Source organism: Colletotrichum phormii, assembly GCF_030913505.1.
Source record: "Colletotrichum phormii strain CBS 102054 chromosome Unknown BDP81scaffold_5, whole genome shotgun sequence".
Taxonomy (NCBI): domain Eukaryota; kingdom Fungi; phylum Ascomycota; class Sordariomycetes; order Glomerellales; family Glomerellaceae; genus Colletotrichum; species Colletotrichum phormii.
Genome location: NW_026851447.1, coordinates 2,407,189 through 2,430,146, shown reverse-complemented (window position 1 = coordinate 2,430,146; position 22,958 = coordinate 2,407,189). Strand labels below are relative to the sequence as shown.

Genomic DNA, 22,958 nt, shown 5'->3' with positions numbered 1-22,958 from the left:
GCGATTAAGCGATTATCATAACTAAACAGTATATCCGCTTATGGAAGTGACGCAGCTGCCCCTCCATGAGGTAACCCCACCAAGACTTTACAGCGGCCCTCGATCAGCACTGGATACGAGAGACATCCTTAACAACCACAATTTGAAATACACTGAGCTCAGAAAGGATATCTAGCTCATCATGTTTGCTCTTTATCTCACAGCTGAGCTCAACGGGTTAGTTTGACTGGTTCCGAGATCCCAGAATACGATACTTACTCTCTCCACAGAGTCACAAATCTCCGTCCTGATGATAGCGAGGGTAACCCCTTCTGGTACACTTTCAAAGTCCAGTGCACATCCTGTCGCGAAGTTCATGACAAGACCGTCGGTGTCAACCGCTTTGTAAGCGTTCCCCAAAGCACAAGGCTTTCGGACTTTCCGCTTATCCGTGGCTCACTCTAGGACGAAAATGAAATGAGCGGCAGCAGAGGCGAGGCCAACTTCGTCTGGAAATGCAAAAACTGCAAGCGCGAGTCTTCGGCTTCCGTCAAGGCCGCACCGGCTTCGTATGCACAGGGCGAGCCCGCGAAGCAGCAAAAGATTCTCGAGTTCGATTGCCGTGGACTTGAATTCACCGAGTTCATCCCCGAGGGTGAGTGGCTCGCCGAGGGCATTGATTCCAACAGCAAGTTCACTGCCATTGAGCTCACGGACGGCGAATGGTATGACTATGACGAGAAGGCAGGAGAGGAAGTGAGCATCAAGGATCTGAAGTGGGAAGTCAAGCGCGCTTGAAGGGATTCGGCGAGGGTTCGGTTTACGGAGTACCCTAGTATATCGCATGGCGTCTGGTGTGACATGGGGTTCGATGCGGCATGGCGGATGTAGAACAAAAGCAAATGGCGCTTGATTCCTGGCAATTCATAAGCCTTTTGGTCATTACCAAGGCATATCGCCTGCATTAGCACGGACGAAGAAACTTTACAGTATGCAACGTGTAGTCCAGCTTTCCTGGTTCCAGAATGTATGGGTATTGAACATCTCTATGCCTAATCTACAAGAAGGTCTTCTCCTGCCCTCTATTCCATGCATGACATCGTCAAATACGTCAAAAGTAGCCAGCCCGTCCTCTCTCTCATCCCCACGTTCCTTCTCCGCGTTCTTCGAGGCCGAGCCAGCTTCGAGGTTCTCATCTCGCTTCCTTTCCTTAGTGATCGTTCCGAGCAAACGAGCGAGTCACTCCTCTCATGTATTTGGATCCAAGCGAGCCAAAGGCAAGCTATGATCCGCGGAGTACTCAGTGCTCATGCCCAGAAATCACGATATAACCCACGCAGTGGGTGAGGCAAGAATCCCGGTGTGGATTATGCCGAATTCAAGTGTGCTGCGTGACTGCAGACCCTTGACATCAAAAATGTTCCGTCTGCAGCAAAAGAAGAACCGTCTCTCATCATCGCGCGTTATTCGGATGCACGACAGTGATGTCCAGGTGTAAATTTCCCAAGACGGTTTTGTGTACTCAGGCGAATGCGAGGCTCATCGTGATATTCGAAGCCTCGCCGCCCAATTTCGAGCGGCCGGTTGTTGGAGACGTCAACTTTAGCAAGAACCGCGTTGGGACCTCAGGACACGAGTTCCGACGGTCTTCCAAATGCGTCCCAAGCACAGCCACGTCTCCAGTATACAGATCAGCGAGCCCAATCAGAGGAAGTAGTCGCCCGGTCCACGGCGGTTAGCAGGGACATGGCGCTGTTCGTCGGGGACTGCGGAGAAAATGCTGAACTTGGGATTCATGTCTTTGTCGACGGTCATGATGGACGCAACATTACCGCAGCGGTAGCAGTAGTTCGGAGCCGACCACACGGTGACGACAGAGTTCTGCGGGAAGTGATACTGTTTTGTGTTAGCGTAGAGACAGGGAAGCGGCCCAATGGCAACTACTGACCTTGTATCCCTCATTGACAAGCTGATGAGCTCTGGCGATGAGCTTAAGACCGTTTACGTGGTTGAACTCGGTTGCAACCTTGTCGCCAAAGAGCCAGCCGGCGCCGCGAGGGCTGATAGCCCAAGTCTCGACGTCTTCGGGGTCGGACCAAACAAGATCGCAGAAAGCGCCTTCGTGGGGGATTTCCTGCGCACGAGCAACAACGCGGATCTGGTCGATAGTGCGGATCTCTGGGCTAAGACCACCATGAACGCAGAGAAGCTCACCATCAACAATAGCAGCGAGGACGAGGAAGTCGAAGACATGGCAGCACGCCTTCCACACGGAAGCGTTGCCGTACTTTTGCTGGCACTCCTCGTAGAATCCGTATACCTGAGTGATTTGACGGGACTCATGGTTGCCGCGAACAAGGACGATTCTGTCGGGATACCTGAGATTGATTAGTACGAGAGCGCAACGGATGTCAAAAACCACCTACTTGGCCTTCAAGCACATGAGAAGGGTAAACGTCTCGAGACTGAAGTAGCCACGGTCGACAAAGTCGCCCAAGAAGATGAAGCGGGTGTCGGCAGACTGCGATCTGTTGGAGACCTCAACGGCGGAGTCAGCTCGGGAAGTCGCGCTGGTATCAGCGGCCGCAGCATCGTCCTCGTCGTCTTCATCAGCAGGGGGGCTGCCAGCATTGCGGACCTTCTTCTTGAGCTTCGGGTTCGTAATCTCGGTAGGCGGCTCGATGTCCTCGGGGTTAATGACTGTTGTGGCAGTCTTGGGCGCCTCCACATTAGACTCGCCAGGCATTCCGCCCGCAACACGGAAGAGCTCCAGGAGATCGTAAAATTGACCGTGGATATCACCGCAGATTGTGACTGGGGTGCACACAGGCTGAATATTGGATTCTAGATTCCACAAGTTAGCACAAGGTCCAAGAAGAGAGTATTCCTGTATTCCTCACCCTCCATGAGCACCTCCTTTACAAGCTCGCAAAGCTCTTTCATGGCGCGCTCGGGCAAGTAATGACACTGCTTGGCTTCCTCCAGCCACTCGTCCAGGCCCGCATTGGGGGAGAGTTTGGCAGGGCCGGGTCGGGGAATGTGGCTCGCCATTTTTCCGAGTATTTGGGTATGCACCTGAGAGGTTGCCTTGATGTCGTACGGGTTGAAATCTTCGGGAATGTTTGGATTGAATTCGACGTTGAAAACAGCTAAATCGTCGTCGATATCGTCGGACTCGTAGTAACTCGGATCGAAATCCTCTTCGAAATCGTCAAGATCAAGGCTTCCACCGCGGAGGGAAACGTGCGATGAATCGTTGGACTGTTGAATGAAGCGGCCAATTTGTGCGGTGCGAATACCGGGCTCCTCAAAATAACCGGGTTCTTCGTCTTCGGTCGATGGCTCCTCCTGGATGGTCTCAGTGGGAGGTTGACTTTGGGTCGGGCCGGGGAAAACAAAAGCAGAGGCGTTCGACGGTGTTGAGAATGATGTCGATCGGGCACGGCGACGTGAGGGCGCTGGAAAAGGCTCCTGCTGGTTCAAGGCGACCGGGTGTGACTGCAAAGGCGAAGGGTGCGGTGGAGCACTGTTCTGAGCGGGGAGCGCAGGAGGGGTATTATGGGCAGCAGCACGGTTGGGTGCGACTGCTGTGGACTGCTGGGTAGTGCTAGCAGGGGGGAGTTCTGGTAGAGGTCGAGGGTTCTGTGAGTTCCAGGTGGTTTGGGGTGACGAATTCTGCAAGAACAATTCGAGAGCCAGATAGTCATGGGCTTTGCGACGCAGAACTCGCTGGTTGTACTCGTCGAGCGGGTTGTCAAAGCCACCGACTACAACAGGACGGCCAGAGTAGGGGTCTCTCAGTTGTCTCCGCGGCGGATTGCTAAGAGGGGGGAGAGTGGGGATGTAGCTGATATGACCAGGGACGGGAATTCCACGACCACGGACGGGCGCTGGGGTAGCACGTTCAGATGCAACAGGTACCGGCTGGAGACTGGTAGGATGATGCGCTCCGAGGTTGATGGGATTCGTGCCCGGTGGAACTGACGGTAGCTGGAAAGATACAGCTGCGCTGCGGTTGCGAGCACGGTCTCCGGTAGGTCTACTCCGTCTGACAGTGTTGGTAAGCGGATTGCTCTGATAGCTATTCGCGCGCCGGATTGCTTCCTCGATTTCTTGCTCAGTCGGCTCTCTGTACTCAGAAGTCGTCGTAGCTTCCCGTTTGTGACTTCCTTCGGTCGCGCTGGTAGTTGAAGCAATTTTTGAGCCTTCGAATGCCGGAAAGGTCTCCGGGTAGACGTCGACTTCCTCGATTTCTTTGTCCTTGTTGGTCGAGTCACTGCCCTCTTGCTCTTGAGGACTTGCCATCTGGCTGGTGGATGGCTGGTGGGTGGGTGAACTTCGGGATAACTGGTGTCTCGGATTAATATTTGGCCGAAGGTGTTTGTGAGAGGTTGTGTTTATACCGAAGTTTTTCCGAGGTACAGCATTGTGGGGCTTTGTGAGGTGAGGAATGGAAGGACAGCCCTTGGGCCCCACCCAGACAGAGCTATCCAAAAAGGGCTAGTGCAAAGGATAAGATAAGACCCACATGAGGCAGTGGCAGGCTGTGAGCCATTCTTTCAGATCTGAAGTTAATGTGCACCCCAAAGCCCCGCGTCACTACCTTGCCGTCACATCACCTTTTGATATCAGAGCCAGGTCTTGCACACACCTTCTTGGACCCTTGCGCAGCAGACTTCGTCTTCCCAAACGCTTCAGCTACAGAACTTCCAATGTTTTTTGCACGGCTTATCACCCGGACACAAGACACGAAACAATAACCACATAAAGAAGAGTAGCCACCCTTTATCAGGCATCGATCTCGAGCATACGAATACACTTTCCTTCCCACAAGGCTACCTGTGCTACAATGGCAACATCTGGCGCCCAAGGCGCATCTAGGAAGACCAACGGGGTCCCTTCGGCTTCCGGTCAACAGGCCACTACTGATGCGCCCAAGTCCAATAAGAGTAGGACTCCCGTCGAGGGCGACAAGGTTATTATTCGAAGACTGCCCCCTGGCATGACGGAGCAAGAATTATGGAACAATCTAGGTGATGAATGGAAGGCTGGAAATGGCCTCGTTAACTGGCACAACTTTGAGTCAGGGAAGATCTCTCATGAGTACGTGCTTGCTCCCATGTGTCCAAGGGTTGGTGGCTAATACTTCTTGCCCCTAGCCCTGCGAAGCCATCGAGGCCAGGACGAGTTTACCTCCATGTTCTTAAGCGCGAGAGCTTAAATGCGTTGTCGAATCTGATTCAGGTCAAGTCTTGGGAAGATGCAAAGATGACGTCCAACAGCGCTTCCCTAGTCGGCCCTCCGGTTCTCGAGTTTGCGATTTACAACAAAGTCCCGAGCAGCAAGAAGCGCACCGACCCAAGGCAGGGAACTATTGATCAGGACCCCGAATTCATGGCCTTTTTACAATCCTTGACCAATCCTGAGATTGACAAGGACAACGAGAGCAACGAGAACAAGGATGTGGAGGAGACGAAGCCCGAAACCAAGGTCACAACGACACCGTTGATTGAGTTCCTCAAGGAAAAGAAGGCGAACAAGCAGAAAGAGGCTGCCGCCGCTAAGAGCGCTAAGCAGGCTCGGCAGGACTCCAGCACCAAGGGCAAGTCGTCAGCGTCGACGGCTGATGATTCAAAGAAGGGCAAGAAGGACTCTAAGGGAGAGAGGTCCGCCGATAAACCCAAAGAGACGGTCAAAATTCTCACCAAAAAGGCTACTGCGGATGTTGTTAAGGCTGCAGAAACCGTCGCCAGCCAGATCACGCAGGCCTCCTCTTCATCGTCACAGGATCAGCACAAGAGTAGGCGAGCTGGAATTGCGGCTGCTGCCCGCATCTTGCAGCGAGACCTTGGCATCAGTCCCGGAAGCGCCCATAGGAGGGCACGACTTGATGCCGCCAAAGCCGAGGCCGATTCAAAGGGAACTTCGTCAAAGGAAACAGCGCACCCTGCGGGCGAAGCCCCAGTAGCTACTCCGCCGCCTGCCACGGCTCCGGCTCCAGCATCTTCAGCTGCTTCACAGGCATCGGAGAGAAACGCCACACCTACGGCACCTAAGTCGGCTCGTTCAAGAAGAGGCGGTGGCGGAAAGAACGCAAGCGCCAATGAACCCAAGGGCAAGTCAATCGAGGCAAGTGGCTCTTCTAGCGCTCCACCACCTGCCAAAGCCCCGGTCATTCTGCTTAAGAAGAAGGACGAGGAGAAGAATAAGGAAAAGGCTGCCAAGGCCGACAAGGAAGCATCGAGCTCAAATTCGCAGCCAGCCGCTCCGCCAGCCAATACCAAATCCAATGCCCCAACCGGTCCTAAGGCGTCAGGCAAGGGCAGCAACGCGAAAAAGAGCACCGCTGCTGTTACCGCTGGCGTGACCCGTGGTTTCGTCAAGCATGCAAATCCATCACAGGGTGTGACCGAGGGACTCCTCAAGCAAGCCATGGAGGTCTTTGGCACCGTCACCTTTGTTGAAATCGACAAGCGTAAGGGCTTTGCCTACGTCGACTTCTCTGATCATGACGGTCTCGTCAAGGCAGTTGCCGCGAGCCCCATACAGGTTGCCCAGGGGACAGTCCAAGTTCTCGAGCGCAAGGAGAAGAAGCCTGCCGCCTCGAACTCGAACGCCAACAACTCCAACAGCAGCAACACAGCCAATGCCGCAGCGGCAAGCTCTAGCTCCGCTGCACCCTCGACGACAAATGCATCGAACAGCAACGCCACGCCATCCGAGAAGCCGGAGCACCATAAGCGGACCAGGCGCGGTCGTGGTGGTAAGGCCGCGGCGGCTGGTGCGTCGGGCAGCAACAGCGGCAACAAGGATGCGGCGCGCGAGTCCGCCGCCCCTGCTGCAGGCACGGGATGATCCAAAGAGGGACGCAAGGCAAAGAAATTTTTTGCATTCGTTTTGAAAAGTGATTGTACCTCGCATGGTCGATTCCCACGTGCTAAAGAAGAGCGCGGCATGCGGGTTCGCAGGTGCGGGAAGGGCAGCAAGTAGAAGGCATAGGTGGGTGCTACTGCGTACCTGCGCACTACCTGCGTTTCTGCCCAACGGGCCTAATGAGTGAGGGCCACGATGCGATGAAGGGTACGGGCGACGCAACACCCGGTTCGCTGGATGCAGTTGCCCCCCCCCGCGCCATCCACAATATCGATAGTTTTGACGATATCACCCGCCGTTACCAGCATCATTGTGCATTGCAGAGGAGGTGGTGTCGAATTTGATCTGCGCGAAGGGTTTGGCGGGAGAGGTGGTGGTTGGTGGTTGGTGGTTGGTGGTCCAGTAAGCTTACCTTAGTCTACGAAGATCGCGAGTCACGAGTGGTCGAAGAGTATGGGAAGGAAGTAGGCATTAGTCTCAGAAGATAGAATCAATCGATTCGAGACTCGCAATGGTTTAGTTAGATTCTATTCGCAGTGCGAAGGAGGGATGATCATCGTCGAATCCAAGCTCTCTCTCTGTCTTCCCGTACTTGGAACTCCGCGATAGCTTCATAAGTGACAAGAAATTCCTCCACGTTCTTTACTAGAGCAGCCAGGTTGTATTTCGCACATACTAATATTCAATTATCTATCCTTTTTAAATCCAAACCTCAACGAAACCAAACCAAACCCCAGACCAGCAACTTCCCACCCACGAACTTTCCCGTCCCCATCTCAATTAGGCCAAATCCAATTATGCTCCCTCGAAGCCTGCCACTTCACCACCAAGCCGCCCACAACCCCCGTGAGCAAATACACCAAAACAGCAATCAAACCCCCCAACACAACCCCACGCGTCTCCCTCGCAGCACGCAAGACCTGGGCCTTGGCATCCGCAACCCAGAGCGTCTCCCCGGCATCCCGCCTCGCGGCTTTCAAGCCAGGCAGGCCGTCAATGGAGGTGCGGTTCGTCTCGACCTGGTACTTGTTGACGGTATTATTATCGACGCGCTTCTTCCAGTAAAAGTCGAGTGTGGGTCGCTCCTCAAAGACGGAGAGCTCGTCTTTGCTCTTGGCGGGCTCATCCTTATCGTTGTCGACAATGTCGTGATGCTGCTGCTGCTGCTGCTGCTGCGCCTTCTCAAGCGTCCCGTCCTCAGACGCCGTCGCAGGCGCATAAAGCTCCTTCCGCACCATGGGAACACCATACCCGCAGCTCGTCTGCACCTCCCACACCTCGCCAATGACCACAGCCCTAGCCCCATCATACGAATCCCTATTACCAGCCTTGCCCTGCGGACCCTGCGGAATAATACGCTTCATCCACGAGTCAAAGTCCGGGTGATCCCACTCCACGATCCTGCTCTTGCAAAACAGACGCAAGATGCGCGGGGCGGGGCCAAACGACATGAACATGAGCGTCAGCCGGCCATTCTCGTAGCTGTGGGCAATGGTCTCGCACCCGGAGCCGGTGCGGTCAATGTAGGCGACCAAGGTGGGCGAGAGGACGGCGAAGTGGGCGGAGAGGCCCTTGGGGGAGACGTTGATGTGGGGGTGGTGGGTTGGGGCCGAGGCCGTGAAGAAGACGGGTTGGCGGGCGGCCCAGTCGGCGAGGTCGGGGTTGATGGAGTGGTACAGCTTCATAGTTGCGGCGGGGGGCTCAGATACGGCTTATGGCTAATATGGATTGGGACAATTGTTTGTCTGTTTGTTTTAAAAGATTTTTATGTTATATTGGGATGTCGTCAATTGACGTCAATTGATGAAAACATGTGATGACCTCGAATGAAACTCAGGTATATAGATGATGATATATCGTGGAAAACATGAAAGGGTATTGGGTATTGGGTATCGAGTTGTTGACATGAGAGAGCTAGTACAGGATTTGATACATGACTGAAGAAAAAAGGAAACCAAAAAAACCCCCCCCTTTTCGAGGAGGGAGGCGGATTTCCGACTCTTGAAATAAACAATTGGCCTCGGGAAACGGCCAAGTTCGCCGAAGAATTTCAACGAGCGATGAGTCAACCGACTCATTGCGTCAATCGGGCGTCTCATCCCCTTACTATCAAGTGAGATTTTTGCGCCCGGACTCGGTGCGGGGGTCCACCTGTCGCCTCAAAGCGCCCATCCCGTCTTGGAGAAAGGGCGCAGAAAAAGAACGCTTTTCAAGCCTCCCTCCCCGCACCGCCTTATCGGTTGGAGGCTGCGTTTGCCAGGGGATGAAGAATTTCCTGTGGCTGAATGCAGACTATCGTAAACGTATTTTCCCGCAGCGAAGGAGAAGAAGAAAAAAAAATCACCCTTGCCTGTTGGTGGTGTGTCACACAGGGCTTGGCCAATTCTTTTTTTTTGCTTCTTGCTTGCTTGTGTCGGATGCTTTACCGACGCGACCTCCCGCGGGAGGGCTCTGGAGGTTGTGCGTAATAGCCATCCTCAACGTATTGTGCATGACCATGACCATATGCACCAGCGTCATAGCCGAAAGGACTCTCGTGGTCCGCGTAGCCTGGAGAGCGCGGGTCGTATACAGAGGGATCAGTGACAGTTGTGGTCGTGATGACGGAAGGTCTGACCGAGTACGACGTGGACTCGGAGCGTTTGGTACGGGGACGGGACGGCTCCACGACGGAAACGGGCCGAGGAGCGCTGGGGCCCATGGGCTCAATGTAGCTGCTCTTGCTAGCCCTCGAACTTCCGCTGGAGACGCTCTTGTCGTCCTTGTGGTCGAAGCGACGGCCGAGGCGCTCCTTGTCTTCCTTGCAGCGCTTCGCGAGCTCCTTGTCCTCGGTGGTCTTGCGAACCTTGCTCTCTCCGCGGGTGCGGTGCTTAGAGTCGCTGCGACGCAAGGCCTTGGACTCCTTGGGTTCCTTGTGTTCTCTGGGCTCCCTGTGCTCTCTCTCCTTGTGTTCCTTTGGAGAGGGCGGGTGGCTAGGAAGTGCGCCAGACATCTTTGTCGACTCTCGAGGGGGGCTGTTGCGTTGGGCCTTGCGGAGATCCTCCCGTAGGATTTTGTTTTCAGTGCGCAAGTTTTCCTTTTCACGGTCCAAGCTACCATTCTCGATCTTGAGAACTTCAAGTCTGTTCTCCAGAGCAGCGGAGCGGGCTTTGTATTCGCTCTTGAGTAGGGCATAGTCGTCCTGCAGCTTCTTGTACTTCTCCTCGAGGTCGAAAAAGTCCTGGGCGGTAGGGCTTGTGCTGACTTCGGAAATGCCAGAGTCGCTCGATTGGCGGTGGTGGTGGCCCTTTGAGGTCGGGGTCTGGAAGGTGACCCGAGGCTCCTTTCTGTTGGCGGACGACATGGTTGGTGGTTATTGGGCGGCGCTGGGCGGCCGTGGAATTGTCGATCAACGGTCGGGTTGTGAGTTGACGGTGTAAACCAATGTCCAAGGCAAGACGCCTTTTCGCCGAAGACTGGCGCGACTAAAGTGAGAGCGAAATGTCCGTTGTGAGCGATCCGATGGTGATCTGTGTATTTGGAAAAGAGAAAGAATTGGAATTTTTTTGAAATTCAATGTGGGTGGTGTGGTGGTAGGCGCGGGTTAATACTTGTCGTGTGTGCCTTGTCAAGATGAGTCAAGTCGGGTATATAAGGGGGTGAATGCTGCCCAAGATGGGACCGGGTGTTATTTTGGTCTGGGATAGAGAAAATGATAGCCGCAACCTGAAATGAGCAGGTAATAACTGAGGGATGAATAGGGAGGGGAGGGGGGAGAAAAAGGCAGAAGCGGCGTCTTTTGACATTTTATTTATCCAGATTTGTAAAAGTAGGTATTGCAGCCTTCACGGAGAGGAAAAGTTGCAGCCGGAGGCGGAGGGAGAATGACAGATGGATTTGGTGTGGGTGACTGGCAGTGGATTGCATTGCTGTGCCTCCGGAGCTAAGAGAGGCAGACAGCAAAGTTGTGATGCAAAGGGAGAACGCACGAACAACCCCTGCAACCGCAACCGCAACCGGGTACGTAGCCACAATACAGATACTTCATTCTTCCATGCCATAGGCATAGGGTACGGGAACGGGTACGTAGGGTAAGGTAGGCATGTAGGCATGTAGGGTACGAAGTGCGTAGGCTAAGGTACGGAGCAGAGACTCAGGATGCTCCGAGGCACAAGGAGATTAGCAACATTCCACAGGTATTCCTTCGGTAGTGGCCATGTAGGGCTGGAGCTGCTTAGCCCAGTTTGGTTGCCTCTTGGCTGCAGACTTTTTGCGACTTTGCAGTTACGCAGTGCGTGAGTGAGTGCGTGTGTCCGAGGTGAGGTGAGTAGGTAGAGTCATCGCATCGCGGGTCCCCCAAATCCCCTCACCTCACAGGCTCACTCACACACCTCGAGCCTTCCTTTTCCTACTCCGTACCCGCAGCAGTTCGCTAGGCAGGACGGACGGCGGAATCGCGGGTTCACCCTTTGAGCAGGGATGTCATGACGGGAGGGACTGGGCTGGGTGCCGTAACGGATACAAGGGGACGAAAGGGGGGATACTGACAGGGGTTTTTGGTCAAAAAGAGTGTGGATGGGAACGGGGACGGGTGAAAGAGGGGAGCGGGACTCGGGAAGAGACTCGACAGTGACTACTGCGACGGTGACAGTGGCAGTGACAATCCAGTGGTGAGAGGAGTGAGTCCGTCCGGTGGATTGCCTTGGGTGAAGCAGAAAACAAAGTGGAAAAAGAGGTTGACCAGGAATCAACTCCCATTTCTGCTGACTGTTCCCAAGATGATCCCCTTGAGCCAACCTCAGCCCACCACAGCCCACCTCAACCAAGTCGGACAGACCAGACAAACCGAAAAGGGGGTGGGCATTGCTCGAGTTCAGTTGACCAGAATTCTCGGTGGCAGCAACTGCTCTCATTGGCGTACTTCTGATGGGCGGTGCAGGTGCCAGCAGGGCCAGCAAGCCAACAAGGCAGAAACGCACTTTTCCCGTTGCCTCGTTTTGCTGGATTTTCTTGTGGGACGCCTTATTTCCCAGTGTGCCTGTCGTTTTGTGTGTGACAATGTGTCTCCGGAATGGTTCGCAAATGCGGCCAGCCACGCCTGCGTACCCGGGAGATTGGTTCGCCCAACCCACGACTGTCTCTCTCTCTCTCTCCCTCCCCTCAAGGCAGGCTACGCTGCCGCTGCGCTGTCCATACAGCGTTTGGCCTCCCGCATCTTGCTTTTGCAGCCCCAGAGCCAGAGGGGGACCAGAGGGAGAGGACGAAGCACTCGTTTGCGTGCGTCGCTAGTCGAGACCAGTCGCAGCACCGTAAGGTGAGGTGAGGTCAGGACGCAGCACGCAGCACGCAGCACGCAGCACGCAGTCCTGAGTCCTCGCTACTGAGGCCTCAAGTGAGGGGCCTGTCGCAGACGGAGCCTCTCCGCCGCCAAAGAATATCGCCGTTGCGCACAACAAAAGGTGAGAACGTCAACGGGTGAACGGTCAACGGGTTTTCTCTTGGCGCTGTGCGGTCCTTTCCTGCGGTTCGTTCCTGCAGGCCCTTTCTGCGTCTGCGTCTGCGTCTGCGTATACGTATGCTTCTGCGTCGATGTCTGCGCCCCCGAACCTGTTTCTTTGTTCCCTCGTCCGATCTCCAGGATGATGATATGCGTATCGCGTTTGCATGCCTATCCTCGCGGCCAATAGCTTCGCCATGATGGTGGGAAAAAAAAGTGATCGTCGTGTGTAGACTACCTACTGTGAGGCCATCGCGAAGACCCCACCCCACCTCGCAGACGGAAGGAAGGTCATGGGGGGGGAGGACTCAGGAGCCGAAACCGCGTCGTGAGTCACCCCGCGACAGGACGCGATTCATTCGTGACTTTGAAGATGATTGTTTGGTGACTGAGGCCAATATGTTCTATTGATGTGCTCGGTGCAGGACTGGCCAACTGTGGCATGTTTGTTTTCGCACCTTTGTTCCGATGATCGATCTTGATCATTCGAGGGCACCAATGGACGACCTGATCATGGATCGATCAATTCCGACACGATGATGTGTTCGCTGGGAGGAACGCCGCGAGCCGTACCTACTTCCCATGAGGTGGTGATCAGGCTGTAGGCTGTACTCCGTACGCAGATGATGACGGTGGTGGTGGTGGTGGTGGTGGTGTTGAGTGACGGGATGAAGTGAGGTCCAGTGGGGAAAGCTGCTGCGGTCTGTGGACGTCCAGCGGGCAGCTAAAGCACAGACCTGACTAACGGAACACCGCCCCACGGGCTAACCAACGCAAGGTAGCCACAGCCTACAGGGCAGGCAGTCCCCTGCCAAACACAATCTTGACAGCCCAGCATGGCAGCATCGGACGACGACCAATGAAGCTTATTCCTTGTTGCCCTCCAAAAGCTCTAATTGCTGACATTCTCAGTCGTCACCTCAGGGAAACACCGTGGGTACCTTACTCCGTCTACCTAAGGTACGTACTAGACTCCAGGCGCCAGCCGTCTAGAACCTGGCCGCCATCGTGTCTTGGCAGAAGGTGGGAGAAGCCGGACGCTCCTCGTACACTAGACCTGTCCGTATCCGTAGGCAGAACTTACCAACCTTACCTTACCTTACCTTAGTCTCAGTCTCCAATTCTATAGGGCTGGGAGACACGATAGTACTAGGCCCAGGTAGGCCAGATCACGACACAACCCCCCACAACCCTCAAATATAGATATCAGGTTCCAGTCAAAGGATGAAGAATGCATATCTCGAGGAGCATGTGGCGTACTTTTTACACTTTCCCATGAACCGATTCTACTAGCTTCGACGGGTTAGGCAGGTACCCACCCCCTGATCCACCATCTCGAGATGTTCCTAGATGGCGGTATCATTCCCTTGGCGGCAAGGCAACTCTTGGCTTTTTACCTCTTTGCCTTCCGAAAGCAGGGCTGGATCGGGATGAAGCCCGTACAACCCGTACAACCCGTACGGAAATGCTGGAATCCACAACCTCACTGAAACGAGAGCTTTTTAAGCGCGCGCAAATGGATATCACAGGAAAGCTTCCCCGCCCAATAGACCATCCGGCCCCCACGGCAGCGGGCCTAGACAACGGGCCGCCGGCTTTGAGTGAAGAGTCCCCGAGTTCGCCGACTACGTGCCTCTAGCGTAGGAATCCTTCCGTTTATGCTAGTCACCATCCTCGTACCTCGTTCACGTTTAGACGCGGAATGTCCAGGGCGCATTTGTGCTCTTGGAACAAATAGGAAAGACAGCATTGCGTGTTCTGCCAAGGCATGTAGATCCTATTGTGAGTCCTTCCAAGTTTCGAGTTCCCACAAGGCTTTCAGACATTCTTACTACTCGGGGCTGGATCCGGTCGGCCCACCCCCCCCCCCGCGTGTGACTCGGCTTTCGGCGGGATATCGGGCATGCAAGCGATGCGTTGGTTTGTTCTGCAGCCGGAAAGTTTGAATTCTCTCTGAGAAGGTCGATTCGACAGCTCAGGCGAAATATGGAGTGTAGGTACGTGGGGTACGAGTCTCGCCTGGGAGGATGCATGCTTGGTACTTTTTATGACTGTGCCTCGGCAGACTGAAACTTCTGCGGTAGTGTTGTCATTCTAAGTATTGCACCTTGCGTTTTTCATCTGGATATCAGCACGGAGATGTTGACATGAAACGATGAGCGACACGTGCGTTTCTCGTGTTCTCAGAGGTTGGCGGGCTCTAGTCTTGTGTGGTTTGCTCGCCTACCTTAGGGAGATACATATCGTCTATTCAAATCAATATGGTTGATAATTCGATACCTCAATAGTCAAGATAAATCTTTAGATACCATGAAAGAGGTTGCTGTTACAGGATCGGCGGAGTTGTCTCTCATCATGCCCAAAGTCCACAGGTACTTTGTCGAGTCTCGTCGCACTGGAGCGTCCGCTGCCTGCTATCTTCAAAGCAGAACTTAGAAATCAACGGCTGAATCGGGAGGGAAATAATGGTGGGAACATTGTGAAATGCGAAGTTCCTTCAATGTTCCTCCAAGTGCTTTGAAGGTATTGGAATTTCCAATTCGCTTTGGAACTCCGTGGAAGTGGAGGGACGGGGAAGACGGACGGCAGGAAAGGTGTAAGTTGATTTGTCGACGGAAGGAAAGTGGAGTGCCGGGCAGCCTTGACCCCCCCCCCCCCCCCTGCCTGGGGAACCCTTGGCGGTACGTACTTGGGGTACCCACTAAACGTTTCCTATCTGCCCACAAGCGATGAAGATGGTGAAGATGGTGAAGATGGCTGCCTGTTTTGTCTTCGTCACCTTTCAGAACACCCGTCTTCGGAGGTCGATGGTATCGCTCGCGCCAAGGCTTCTACCAATATGATATTCCTAAGAAGGTGGTGGTTGTTGGGGCCTCATCGACCGCCATCGAAAGAAAAACCACGTCCAGCAGCTACATACCTCCCCACCCGGTTTCGCTGACATGGTAGGTAAGCGGAAGGGAGCCCAGCTGAACGTCTGCTCTTCAAACAAAGCCAGGAACAAACATGAGATACCAAATAGAAAGGAGTGGAAGGGGTTCGTTTCCTCAGCCGCAGACCAGTTTTGCGTGCTTATCTCACTCACCCTCTCTCGGCTGCACCCCTCCCATGTTGATTCTGTGCCTCGCGGATTACTTCCCACTTCTGGTCCTTCGCGCGCTTGCTGAAGCGAGAGACGAGCGTGTGATCGTTTTGCAGGGAAGTTTTGATGGTTCCGATGTACGGCTGCGGCTGCGGCTGAAACCCCAAGGATGACCGAGTACGCTTCACCTCGGTGTCAGCACTCTGGCAAGGTGAGAGGGGGTATATTCACGACCGACCCCGGCCTCGGGCGCATAACTTGAACTGGCATACGCAACCCTGAATACACCCCGAATACCTACCTACCTGCTTACCTCTGTTTGTATTTTATTTCTACCTTATCGTTGATTGCTCGGGCGTAGGACGGTTGTTCGATACATCTTCCACAATGTGTTTATACATTATAGGTGGATACTTCTGCTGTCTTGATAAAAGTACTCTTTCTTTGGTTGTTTGACACCTTTTTCGGCCCCTCCTTCCCAACCACGGATCAATCCTGTCGACGCCACCTTGTGAACCTGCACCTGCCTACCTCTATAATTAAAAAAAAAATTGTTCAATACTATCTCCAAGGCATTTGACGTAGCGGGGAATGTCTCTTTGACGGAATAGCCCCGCACTCATAGGTCCCGGGTTCGAGTCTCGTATATCTACTTGTAAAAATCCCTGCATCATTACACCTGAGGCTGGTAAGAGTCTCCTCGGATCTTTCGTAGGCTCCCTATTATAGGGGGCCGAGCTTTTTGCACTTTTGGTAATCTATCTTTTCTATCTATCTTATCCTGCGTCGTAATAGAAATTACTGAGTTGGGGAGAATGATCTCTTGAAAGAAAGAGGAGGGCCAGCCAGGTGAGGCCAACAACAAGGATATCGATCCTTGCGCTGTATGTAGCCCGTTGCAGACGCGCATACCTGCTTGCGCGCAACGCCATTTTTGCGCAATCGCGCATTCGCGCGCTGCCACGGCTTGTGTAACGCCAGTCCTACTCTCTCCCCTCTTCCCCCGGCGCCAAGGCAACGCTGCAGCCTTACGCTGCACACCATTACGTCTGATTTGACGTGGCCATGGGCGGGGGAGGGGGCGGGGTACAGCTATAGCCTACACAAATTGAAAACCCTTGCATTTTGACAGGCCTTTCCTTCGTATCCCCCAGAGTGGTATCCCGAGCTGTTGGCTGTACCTAGGTACTCCGTCCTATGGTAGAGAATGCGGGTACCAAATTTGGAGGTAATCTTTGGAGGAGGGACGAAAGAAACGGGATGGCGTCATGGGGTCTATCTAGTCTGGCCCATTGTCTCGGTTCGAGACAGCTGACTTGGTGACCCGGTGCCCGTCGTTCGTCTCACCCCCCGACAGCCACCACCGCACAATGAGATTGGGGGGGTTTTTTTTTGAGAGACTTTTGGTTTGTGGTTCCATGTTCTGACTTATGGTAATTTTGATGAAAGCTCAAAGTGAAAATGGCATATATCGTTTTGTTTGTTCTTCCACCTAATCCGTCGACCCAAGCCTAGATATGTAGAACGACCAACATCGATCAAGATCTCGATAACTCTCGAATGAATCAAACCATTTCAAAACTGTGAAGTTAGTCATGGAAAACGTGTGTTCATCTCAAAGTGGCCCCAAGTGTCGCAAGAGGCGCAACGCCGGTTTGCCTCGCTGCAGAGAGGTTCGGCATACGCTGAAGTGCAACATAGTAACAAGTGTTGGAGAGAGTTCTCGGCTTTCATGCTTGCAAGATGAATGGAAAAGGCTTGGGAGATTGAGTGATGTAGCTAACACGAGCAAGACTACCTACCACATGAAATGAATAGCAGTGTGAGATGGCAATTTATCTCTCCGTCTGTCCATGATCCGCCTCAAAAATACCCTTGATGGAATGTCTCCAAGCTCAAACCCATATAACCATGCCGGTAAAGCCGTTGTCAACAAATGAAAGGTGTCGTGAGCGAAGGTCGGGAACTGCGATGCTCCAATAAGCGTACCCAATAGCCATCTTGCAGTGCCTGCATGACGGAGTATCCAATGAACCATCGTCAGCAAAAAGTCTATCTCAAATCGCAATCCAATAAGAACGATGCCCTGCAATTTCTGATGGAAGCCTATGAAGATGCAAACGTCAGTACTCTTTTTCAAGGCATGATATCTCGAGGAGAGGAATAGAACTTACAACGAGGCTTTCTCATGAAATATCACCCCAAACCAAATGGTCCTGCCAAAGAAAGAGACTCTTTTCCGGCTGTTGAAGACACTTATCCTCAACCGCGCTCAAAGTCCACATCTCTCGGAGAGACGGAGTAGAAGAAGAAGAAGAAGAAGAAGAAGAAGAAGAAGAAGAAGAAGAAACCCAAAGGAGAAAAACGTATATCCCTCACATCCACCCCATCCCACTCATTCATACCTTATAAACCCATGCCTCCTCAAAATCCTCTCATACTCCCTAATCCTCTCATCCCGACTCGCAATAACACACCGCTGCTCATTCAAATCCCTCATCAACCGCTGATTACGCTCCTCCACAACATCAAACTTGCCCTCCCACGCCCTTACAACCCTCTTCAACTCCTCAATCCGTTCCGCCACCCCGTGACCAATCCCATGATGATGATGGTGCAACCCGTGCCTCAACCTCGCCGCCAGCTCCCGCTCCACCTTTTGCAGCTTATGCTTCAAGCGCTCCACCTCGCGCAGGTACTTGCCCGCGTTCCCGCCCGAGCTCTCAATGGTGCGCCGTAACCCGTCATTGTCCTCGCGCAGGAGCTGGTTCTCCGCCTGCGATGCGATGAGGAGGGCCGAGAGGCGGCGGCCTTCAATGTCGGAGGCTTGGAGGTTGCATTTTAGGGCGTAGTTTTCGCGCGCGAGGACGTCGTTGGATTCGCGGAGCTTGCGTTCGCGGTCTAGGAGGTCGTTGTATTCGGGCGCGGTGATGTGTGCGCAGTCGTCGCGGCAGCAGCGGTGGACTGGTGGTGGTGCTGGTGTTGGGGTTGGGCATGGAGCTGGGGCTGGAGGAGCGGGTTCTTCGTGGTGGTGATGGTGATGGCGGTGGTGGTGGTGGGAGCGGGAGCGTTTGAGGGAGACGAATTGGTATTTGCCGTCGGGGGAGGTTTCGAGGTACCACCGGCGGGTGGCCATCCGGTCTACGGGGACTGTAGTCGCGGATTCGATGTGAGGTTGTTGGTGTTGCGTTCTTGACGTGGTTGTTGAGAGTGACAGACTTGGGTGGGTGTACGTCGTCTGTGTAAGTCAAAAGGTTTGCTGCGAGGCTGTTGAAGTTGAAGTTGGACTGGATGGTTTCGTTAAGAGCAGTATCAAGATTTCGGTTCAGACTATTGACAAAGACGAGAGAAGGCCAGAAAACCGACGGGAGTTCAAGAAGGGCAGATCGAGGCCTTGATATGTAGATCTGTGGGATAAAGACAGCAGACCACGGGAGCTTGGGCGGCATGCAGGTGATCAAAGCAGAAGACTTTCAGTCTCGCAAACCCAAGTGAGGACCGGGTGAGACGGGCTGCATGGCGGAGCGGGAGGAGCGGGTAGGGCTTCGTCTTGCCTTTGGTTCTTCTATCTAGAGAAAAGGGGGAGGCATCCTATCAAACAAGGTAGGCTGCTTTCTATGTGGTGTGCCATGGCATAGGACTTTGGATCCCAGAGCTCTGGGATGTTCGTCACTAGACTAGAATCTGTCACTCTTTCGTACATTTCCCTAGAAACAAGTAGGCGCAGGGAAGAGGCAGGAACGGCTGCGAGTCATCGGGAGAGGAGGCAACAGGGCACGAGGCTCAAGCGCGTGGGCGAGAGAAGGAGATGGGCGCCGACTCGGTGGCTGACGCGCTGCCGTTTGGAAGGGTGCGGCACGATGATGAGACTTGGTACGAACTGGACCCTTTTGAACGGGTAGTAGGCATCACAGACAAGACTACCTAGCACGTTTGTGTCTTGGCTGTAGATGGGCAACTTTCTTTCTCCCTTTCTCTTGGTTTGTTCATACTAAGGCAAGGTACCCTGCAGGGCAGAGTGTGGGGACCAGGGAAGAGAGAGGTGTGTGTACAACATTGAGGCGCCCCCCCCCCCCAAAACCTGACGATGAAGAGGTTTAGAGGTTGTCGGGTGCCCATTTAGCTGACCTAGGTGTGAGTCCGAGGCAAGGTCATGTAGACGGCCTCACAAGTTGTGCGCGGTGAGACTTGGGTGGTCGTTTGTGGTGAGCGCATGAGTGGCATGTCTCACGCGCCAGAGCCAGAGGGGGGGTGGACGATGGAGGAGGGGTCATTCGGGGCCAGCTCCGGGGGGCAGGGGGCTGAGCTTTGACCCGGCGGCGGTTCATCCCGGGGGGTCTGCTTGCGGGCCTCGCGGGATACTTAGTCAGAGGGCAAGTTGGTCTAGGCTGCTTAGTTTGGAGGTTGCATGAATCGGAAAAAGGGCACGGCATGAGGAGAGCACAACGGCGCGGTTGGTTCTTTGTGGTCTAGATGTTGATCCTTGGATGATGTCGAGTTGGAGGTGTGACAGTTGGGGGTGGAACTTGGAGATCTTGGAGGCACGTGGAGCAGGCGCATTGCGGTAAACAAGCGCCGTCATCGGAGGGATACAGTGCTTAAAGTGCCTTTCTACCAGCCCGTTCACCTATGTCAGAGCACTGTACAACCCCTGCTGGTCACCGCGGCTGCGCTTGGGCTGCCTCTCCGCATCCCACGCCCGCCAAGCCCCAGGTCCCGGTACGTATCAATTCTTCATGACCACCACCACGAGCAACCTTCTTTGATACTGGGCAAAAAACGTCTTACACGGCCGTATACACCGCCTCCACGAGGCTGCCACATGGGAACTCGCGAACTTGGTCAGGTCAGGCACCTCGGATTAGGATTGTACACTTTGAAGCTGGTTGGTCAGCCTCTTCCTTGACTTGTGTTTCTTGCCAGTCATGCCATGTCTCAAAAGCAGTCAGGATGGATGCTATTCCTGTAACTTTATGTGAAGAGTTCAAGTCATCTGCTCTTGTTTTTCGAGTGAGGCAGCCAGATAATAGCATTCTCTTCTGTTGCCCTGTATATTGTTCCTTTGCTTTCCCCTGTCCTAAGTCTCGTTGCCTGGGGCGGAGATCCCGGTTTTCTGTAGCCTTGTTGGCGGTGGCAAATACACCGTGACAAGCTTCTGCATATTTGGGGGCCGTAGACGGCTGAGATTATCCTACTGGACGCTGTGATACTGAACTGGCTCCATGGAGAGGGAGGAAGTGAACATGTGGCCATTGCTCACTTTTCTTAGAAACCTCCACGCAGGATAAGATCTCGTCTTCGCGATGATGTCGGGTCCCTTTGCATAACTTGAGCCACTTGAGGCATAAGTATCAACCGTCGAATTCGACTCTGCCTCCAGCTTAATTCTAGGTTGAAAGTGAAGACCCCTCCCTCTTGGCCAAGTCGTGGGTTGCCTCTTCCTTCGTAAATCCATGTGAGAGTAGAAGACGAAAGGACTTTGCTCTCAGGCAAACTCTATCGGGCCGGGCTACTGCAGGTTGTGTCCGCCATTCATCACTGGAAGAAGAGTGGAAAGGACGTCTTCATACACCAAAGTCCATCAGTCTCAATGTCGCCAGGCCTCTTATTGCAGAAAAGTATCCCATCGGCTCTTTGGCCTACCCATCTTCGGACCACAGAAGAGATGGTCCATGTGGGCTGTACGATTTACTCGGAAGAGCAGTATTCTATCTCTCGAGAGAGCCATTACACACAGAACAGTCTCTCCAAATGAAAAAGGCACATGTCACATCATCTCAAACCACCAAACTCCCAACTCAACCTTATTTAAGAGCTAGGTAGATAGATAAGCCATATAAATAACTTCCAAAGTCCAAACGAGTGTCGAGAATAGAGATTAGGTGCTCCGTGGAAACTCAGAGGCATCATTCAACCGCCACCTGACTCCTTGTAGAAATCCTTCGTCCGAGAGGTCCGTCCTACTTCTTCGCACCAGTCTGCTGACCTCCCCGACCGCCGCCCTGGCCACCGAGCCCGGCATTGGCGTTTCTGTCGCCCGCGCCCTGGGCTCTGGCGGCGAAGCCGCCGGACGACATGTCCTTTCCGCCCTTGTCCTGCATAGAAATCGTCGGTGTCAGCATCGGGAGAGACGGTCCTCACTGAGATAATCCACCCAACTCATCTCCCTGATCATGCAAAGAGTGAGGTATAGACCAAGGGGGGGAGGGAAGTGACGAACCTGGGTGCTCTGGATGCGAGAGGCATCGTCTTTGGTGACCTGGTTAGGCATGATGAGGAATGTTCGTGATATCGGAAGGTTGAACAAGTTGATTGGGATTGTTTGAGTTGAGTATGAAGACGAAGTGTGTGATGTCTGGATGATCTATCAAAGGACCTATTTACCGTGACGAGAAACCCAGCCTCTTATAGACTTTTGGTCCCACCTCCTCTCATCACATGGAATCTACCTCAAGCACCGAAGTCCCCAGCACCATCCCAGCACCATCTCATCACCGCCATCACCATCCCGTCATCATGGGCATCCCAAACTAAATATCAACACAAACGCAAACAAAAAGAAACGAAGAAAGGCGTCCACCGCCCCTTGACTCCCCTCCCCCTCCTTTCCCTCAAACCCCACTCCTCCTCCGGACATGAGGGTCCCAGATCGACCGTCTGGCTCCGGGAGTGCCTTCCCCTCCGGCGTGACGCCACCACGGTGGCCTCCGGCATCTCAACGAAACACCGTCCCCGCAATCCGTTTGGCTACTACCAAACTCAAGTTTCCCAACGGCATTTCACATCACACAAACCACCATCGAGATGACGCGGAGGCGGAGGCAGTAGTAGCAGTAGCCGGAGGCGCAGATCAAAAATGGCCCTCTCGAACATGGTTTGGCATGTGCCGTTTGGTATACAGTTTTGGATGAACAACACTTCGGATGGCGGGCATCGGAACCTAGATACCTACCATACCTACCTACTTACATACCTTACTCTTCATCTCAACTCACCCGTTCGGTTGCCCATCCAGACGTCGTGTTGTCATCAGAGCAAGGTATTCACACAGCAAACCTTCAAAACATTGTCCGTACTTCAAACGGGGGATATCCGCCACTCGAACGAGCGCGAGCGTACTTTGGGTTGCTTTTGTATGTATTGTTCAAACAACATTCAGTGTGGAATGGCAATGGCTTTCAGCCAAGGCAACGCCCAATGCAAATACCTAGTGCGCGCCCACTCTCTTGGTCTCTCTCTCTCCCTCCCTCTCTCAACCCTTTTTGCCATCCGGACGACATCACCGCTTCTTTCCCCCCCTCTCCAGCATGCATGCCAGTCTCTTAGCCCCCCCTCTTCCTCTATGGGCATGACGAAAGAAACTAAATCAGGAGAGACATCAATGCCGTAACCGAAATGCCCCAATCGCAAAACCACAGTAAACCATACCGGAAAAGAAAAGAAAAAAAGCGCCTTCTCTTCTTTGTTTGTGCCTGCCTTGTATGCTCTGGCTTTCCTCCCCAAAACAAGTTCTCGCTCATTTGGAGGAAGAAACTTGTGGGAAGTCCA

General features: G+C 53.6%; 9 protein-coding genes across 9 annotated transcripts; 3 read left to right on the top strand and 6 right to left on the bottom strand.

Annotated features, from left to right (window-relative positions):
- Positions 1–181: 181 nt before the first annotated feature.
- On the top strand, positions 182–777 carry BDP81DRAFT_392015 (uncharacterized protein; the record flags this gene model as incomplete). The annotated part of the gene is made up of 3 exons (XM_060587642.1): positions 182–216; positions 270–384; positions 445–777. 3 exons carry the CDS (start codon positions 182–184, stop codon positions 775–777), a joined length of 483 nt encoding a protein of 160 aa, XP_060448593.1.
- Positions 778–1,683: 906 nt separating this feature from the next.
- BDP81DRAFT_459270 (calcineurin-like phosphoesterase) lies at positions 1,684–3,030 on the bottom strand (the record flags this gene model as incomplete). The annotated part of the gene is made up of 4 exons (XM_060593521.1): positions 1,684–1,875; positions 1,928–2,357; positions 2,406–2,823; positions 2,880–3,030. 4 exons carry the CDS (start codon positions 3,028–3,030, stop codon positions 1,684–1,686), a joined length of 1,191 nt encoding a protein of 396 aa, XP_060448592.1.
- A 1,798-nt stretch (positions 3,031–4,828) lies between these two features.
- BDP81DRAFT_392013 (Smg-4/UPF3 family-domain-containing protein) lies at positions 4,829–6,834 on the top strand (the record flags this gene model as incomplete). The annotated part of the gene is made up of 2 exons (XM_060587641.1): positions 4,829–5,082; positions 5,139–6,834. 2 exons carry the CDS (start codon positions 4,829–4,831, stop codon positions 6,832–6,834), a joined length of 1,950 nt encoding a protein of 649 aa, XP_060448591.1.
- A 730-nt stretch (positions 6,835–7,564) lies between these two features.
- BDP81DRAFT_459268 (pyridoxamine phosphate oxidase) lies at positions 7,565–8,537 on the bottom strand (the record flags this gene model as incomplete). The annotated part of the gene is made up of 3 exons (XM_060593520.1): positions 7,565–7,612; positions 7,713–7,979; positions 8,058–8,537. 3 exons carry the CDS (start codon positions 8,535–8,537, stop codon positions 7,565–7,567), a joined length of 795 nt encoding a protein of 264 aa, XP_060448590.1.
- A 369-nt stretch (positions 8,538–8,906) lies between these two features.
- BDP81DRAFT_186431 (uncharacterized protein) lies at positions 8,907–10,436 on the bottom strand. The gene has a single exon (XM_060582361.1). The coding sequence runs from the start codon at positions 10,193–10,195 to the stop codon at positions 9,275–9,277; it is 921 nt and encodes a 306-aa protein (XP_060448589.1). The 5' UTR covers positions 10,196–10,436; the 3' UTR covers positions 8,907–9,274.
- A 641-nt stretch (positions 10,437–11,077) lies between these two features.
- BDP81DRAFT_186425 (uncharacterized protein) lies at positions 11,078–11,868 on the bottom strand. Its single transcript, XM_060582360.1, has one exon. The coding sequence runs from the start codon at positions 11,742–11,744 to the stop codon at positions 11,211–11,213; it is 534 nt and encodes a 177-aa protein (XP_060448588.1). The 5' UTR covers positions 11,745–11,868; the 3' UTR covers positions 11,078–11,210.
- Positions 11,869–17,345: 5,477 nt separating this feature from the next.
- BDP81DRAFT_186401 (uncharacterized protein) lies at positions 17,346–18,940 on the bottom strand. Its single transcript, XM_060582358.1, has 2 exons — positions 17,816–18,940; positions 17,346–17,516 (listed from the first exon to the last, which is right to left on the bottom strand). Exons 1-2 carry the CDS (start codon positions 18,544–18,546, stop codon positions 17,468–17,470), a joined length of 780 nt encoding a protein of 259 aa, XP_060448587.1. The 5' UTR covers positions 18,547–18,940; the 3' UTR covers positions 17,346–17,467.
- A 2,430-nt stretch (positions 18,941–21,370) lies between these two features.
- BDP81DRAFT_392009 (uncharacterized protein) lies at positions 21,371–21,681 on the bottom strand (the record flags this gene model as incomplete). Its single annotated transcript, XM_060587640.1, has 2 exons — positions 21,371–21,505; positions 21,631–21,681. The coding sequence occupies 2 exons, from the start codon at positions 21,679–21,681 to the stop codon at positions 21,371–21,373; spliced, it is 186 nt and encodes a 61-aa protein (XP_060448586.1).
- A 547-nt stretch (positions 21,682–22,228) lies between these two features.
- BDP81DRAFT_186347 (uncharacterized protein) lies at positions 22,229–22,910 on the top strand. The gene has a single exon (XM_060582357.1). The coding sequence runs from the start codon at positions 22,267–22,269 to the stop codon at positions 22,798–22,800; it is 534 nt and encodes a 177-aa protein (XP_060448585.1). The 5' UTR covers positions 22,229–22,266; the 3' UTR covers positions 22,801–22,910.
- The last annotated feature ends 48 nt before the right edge of the window (positions 22,911–22,958 follow it).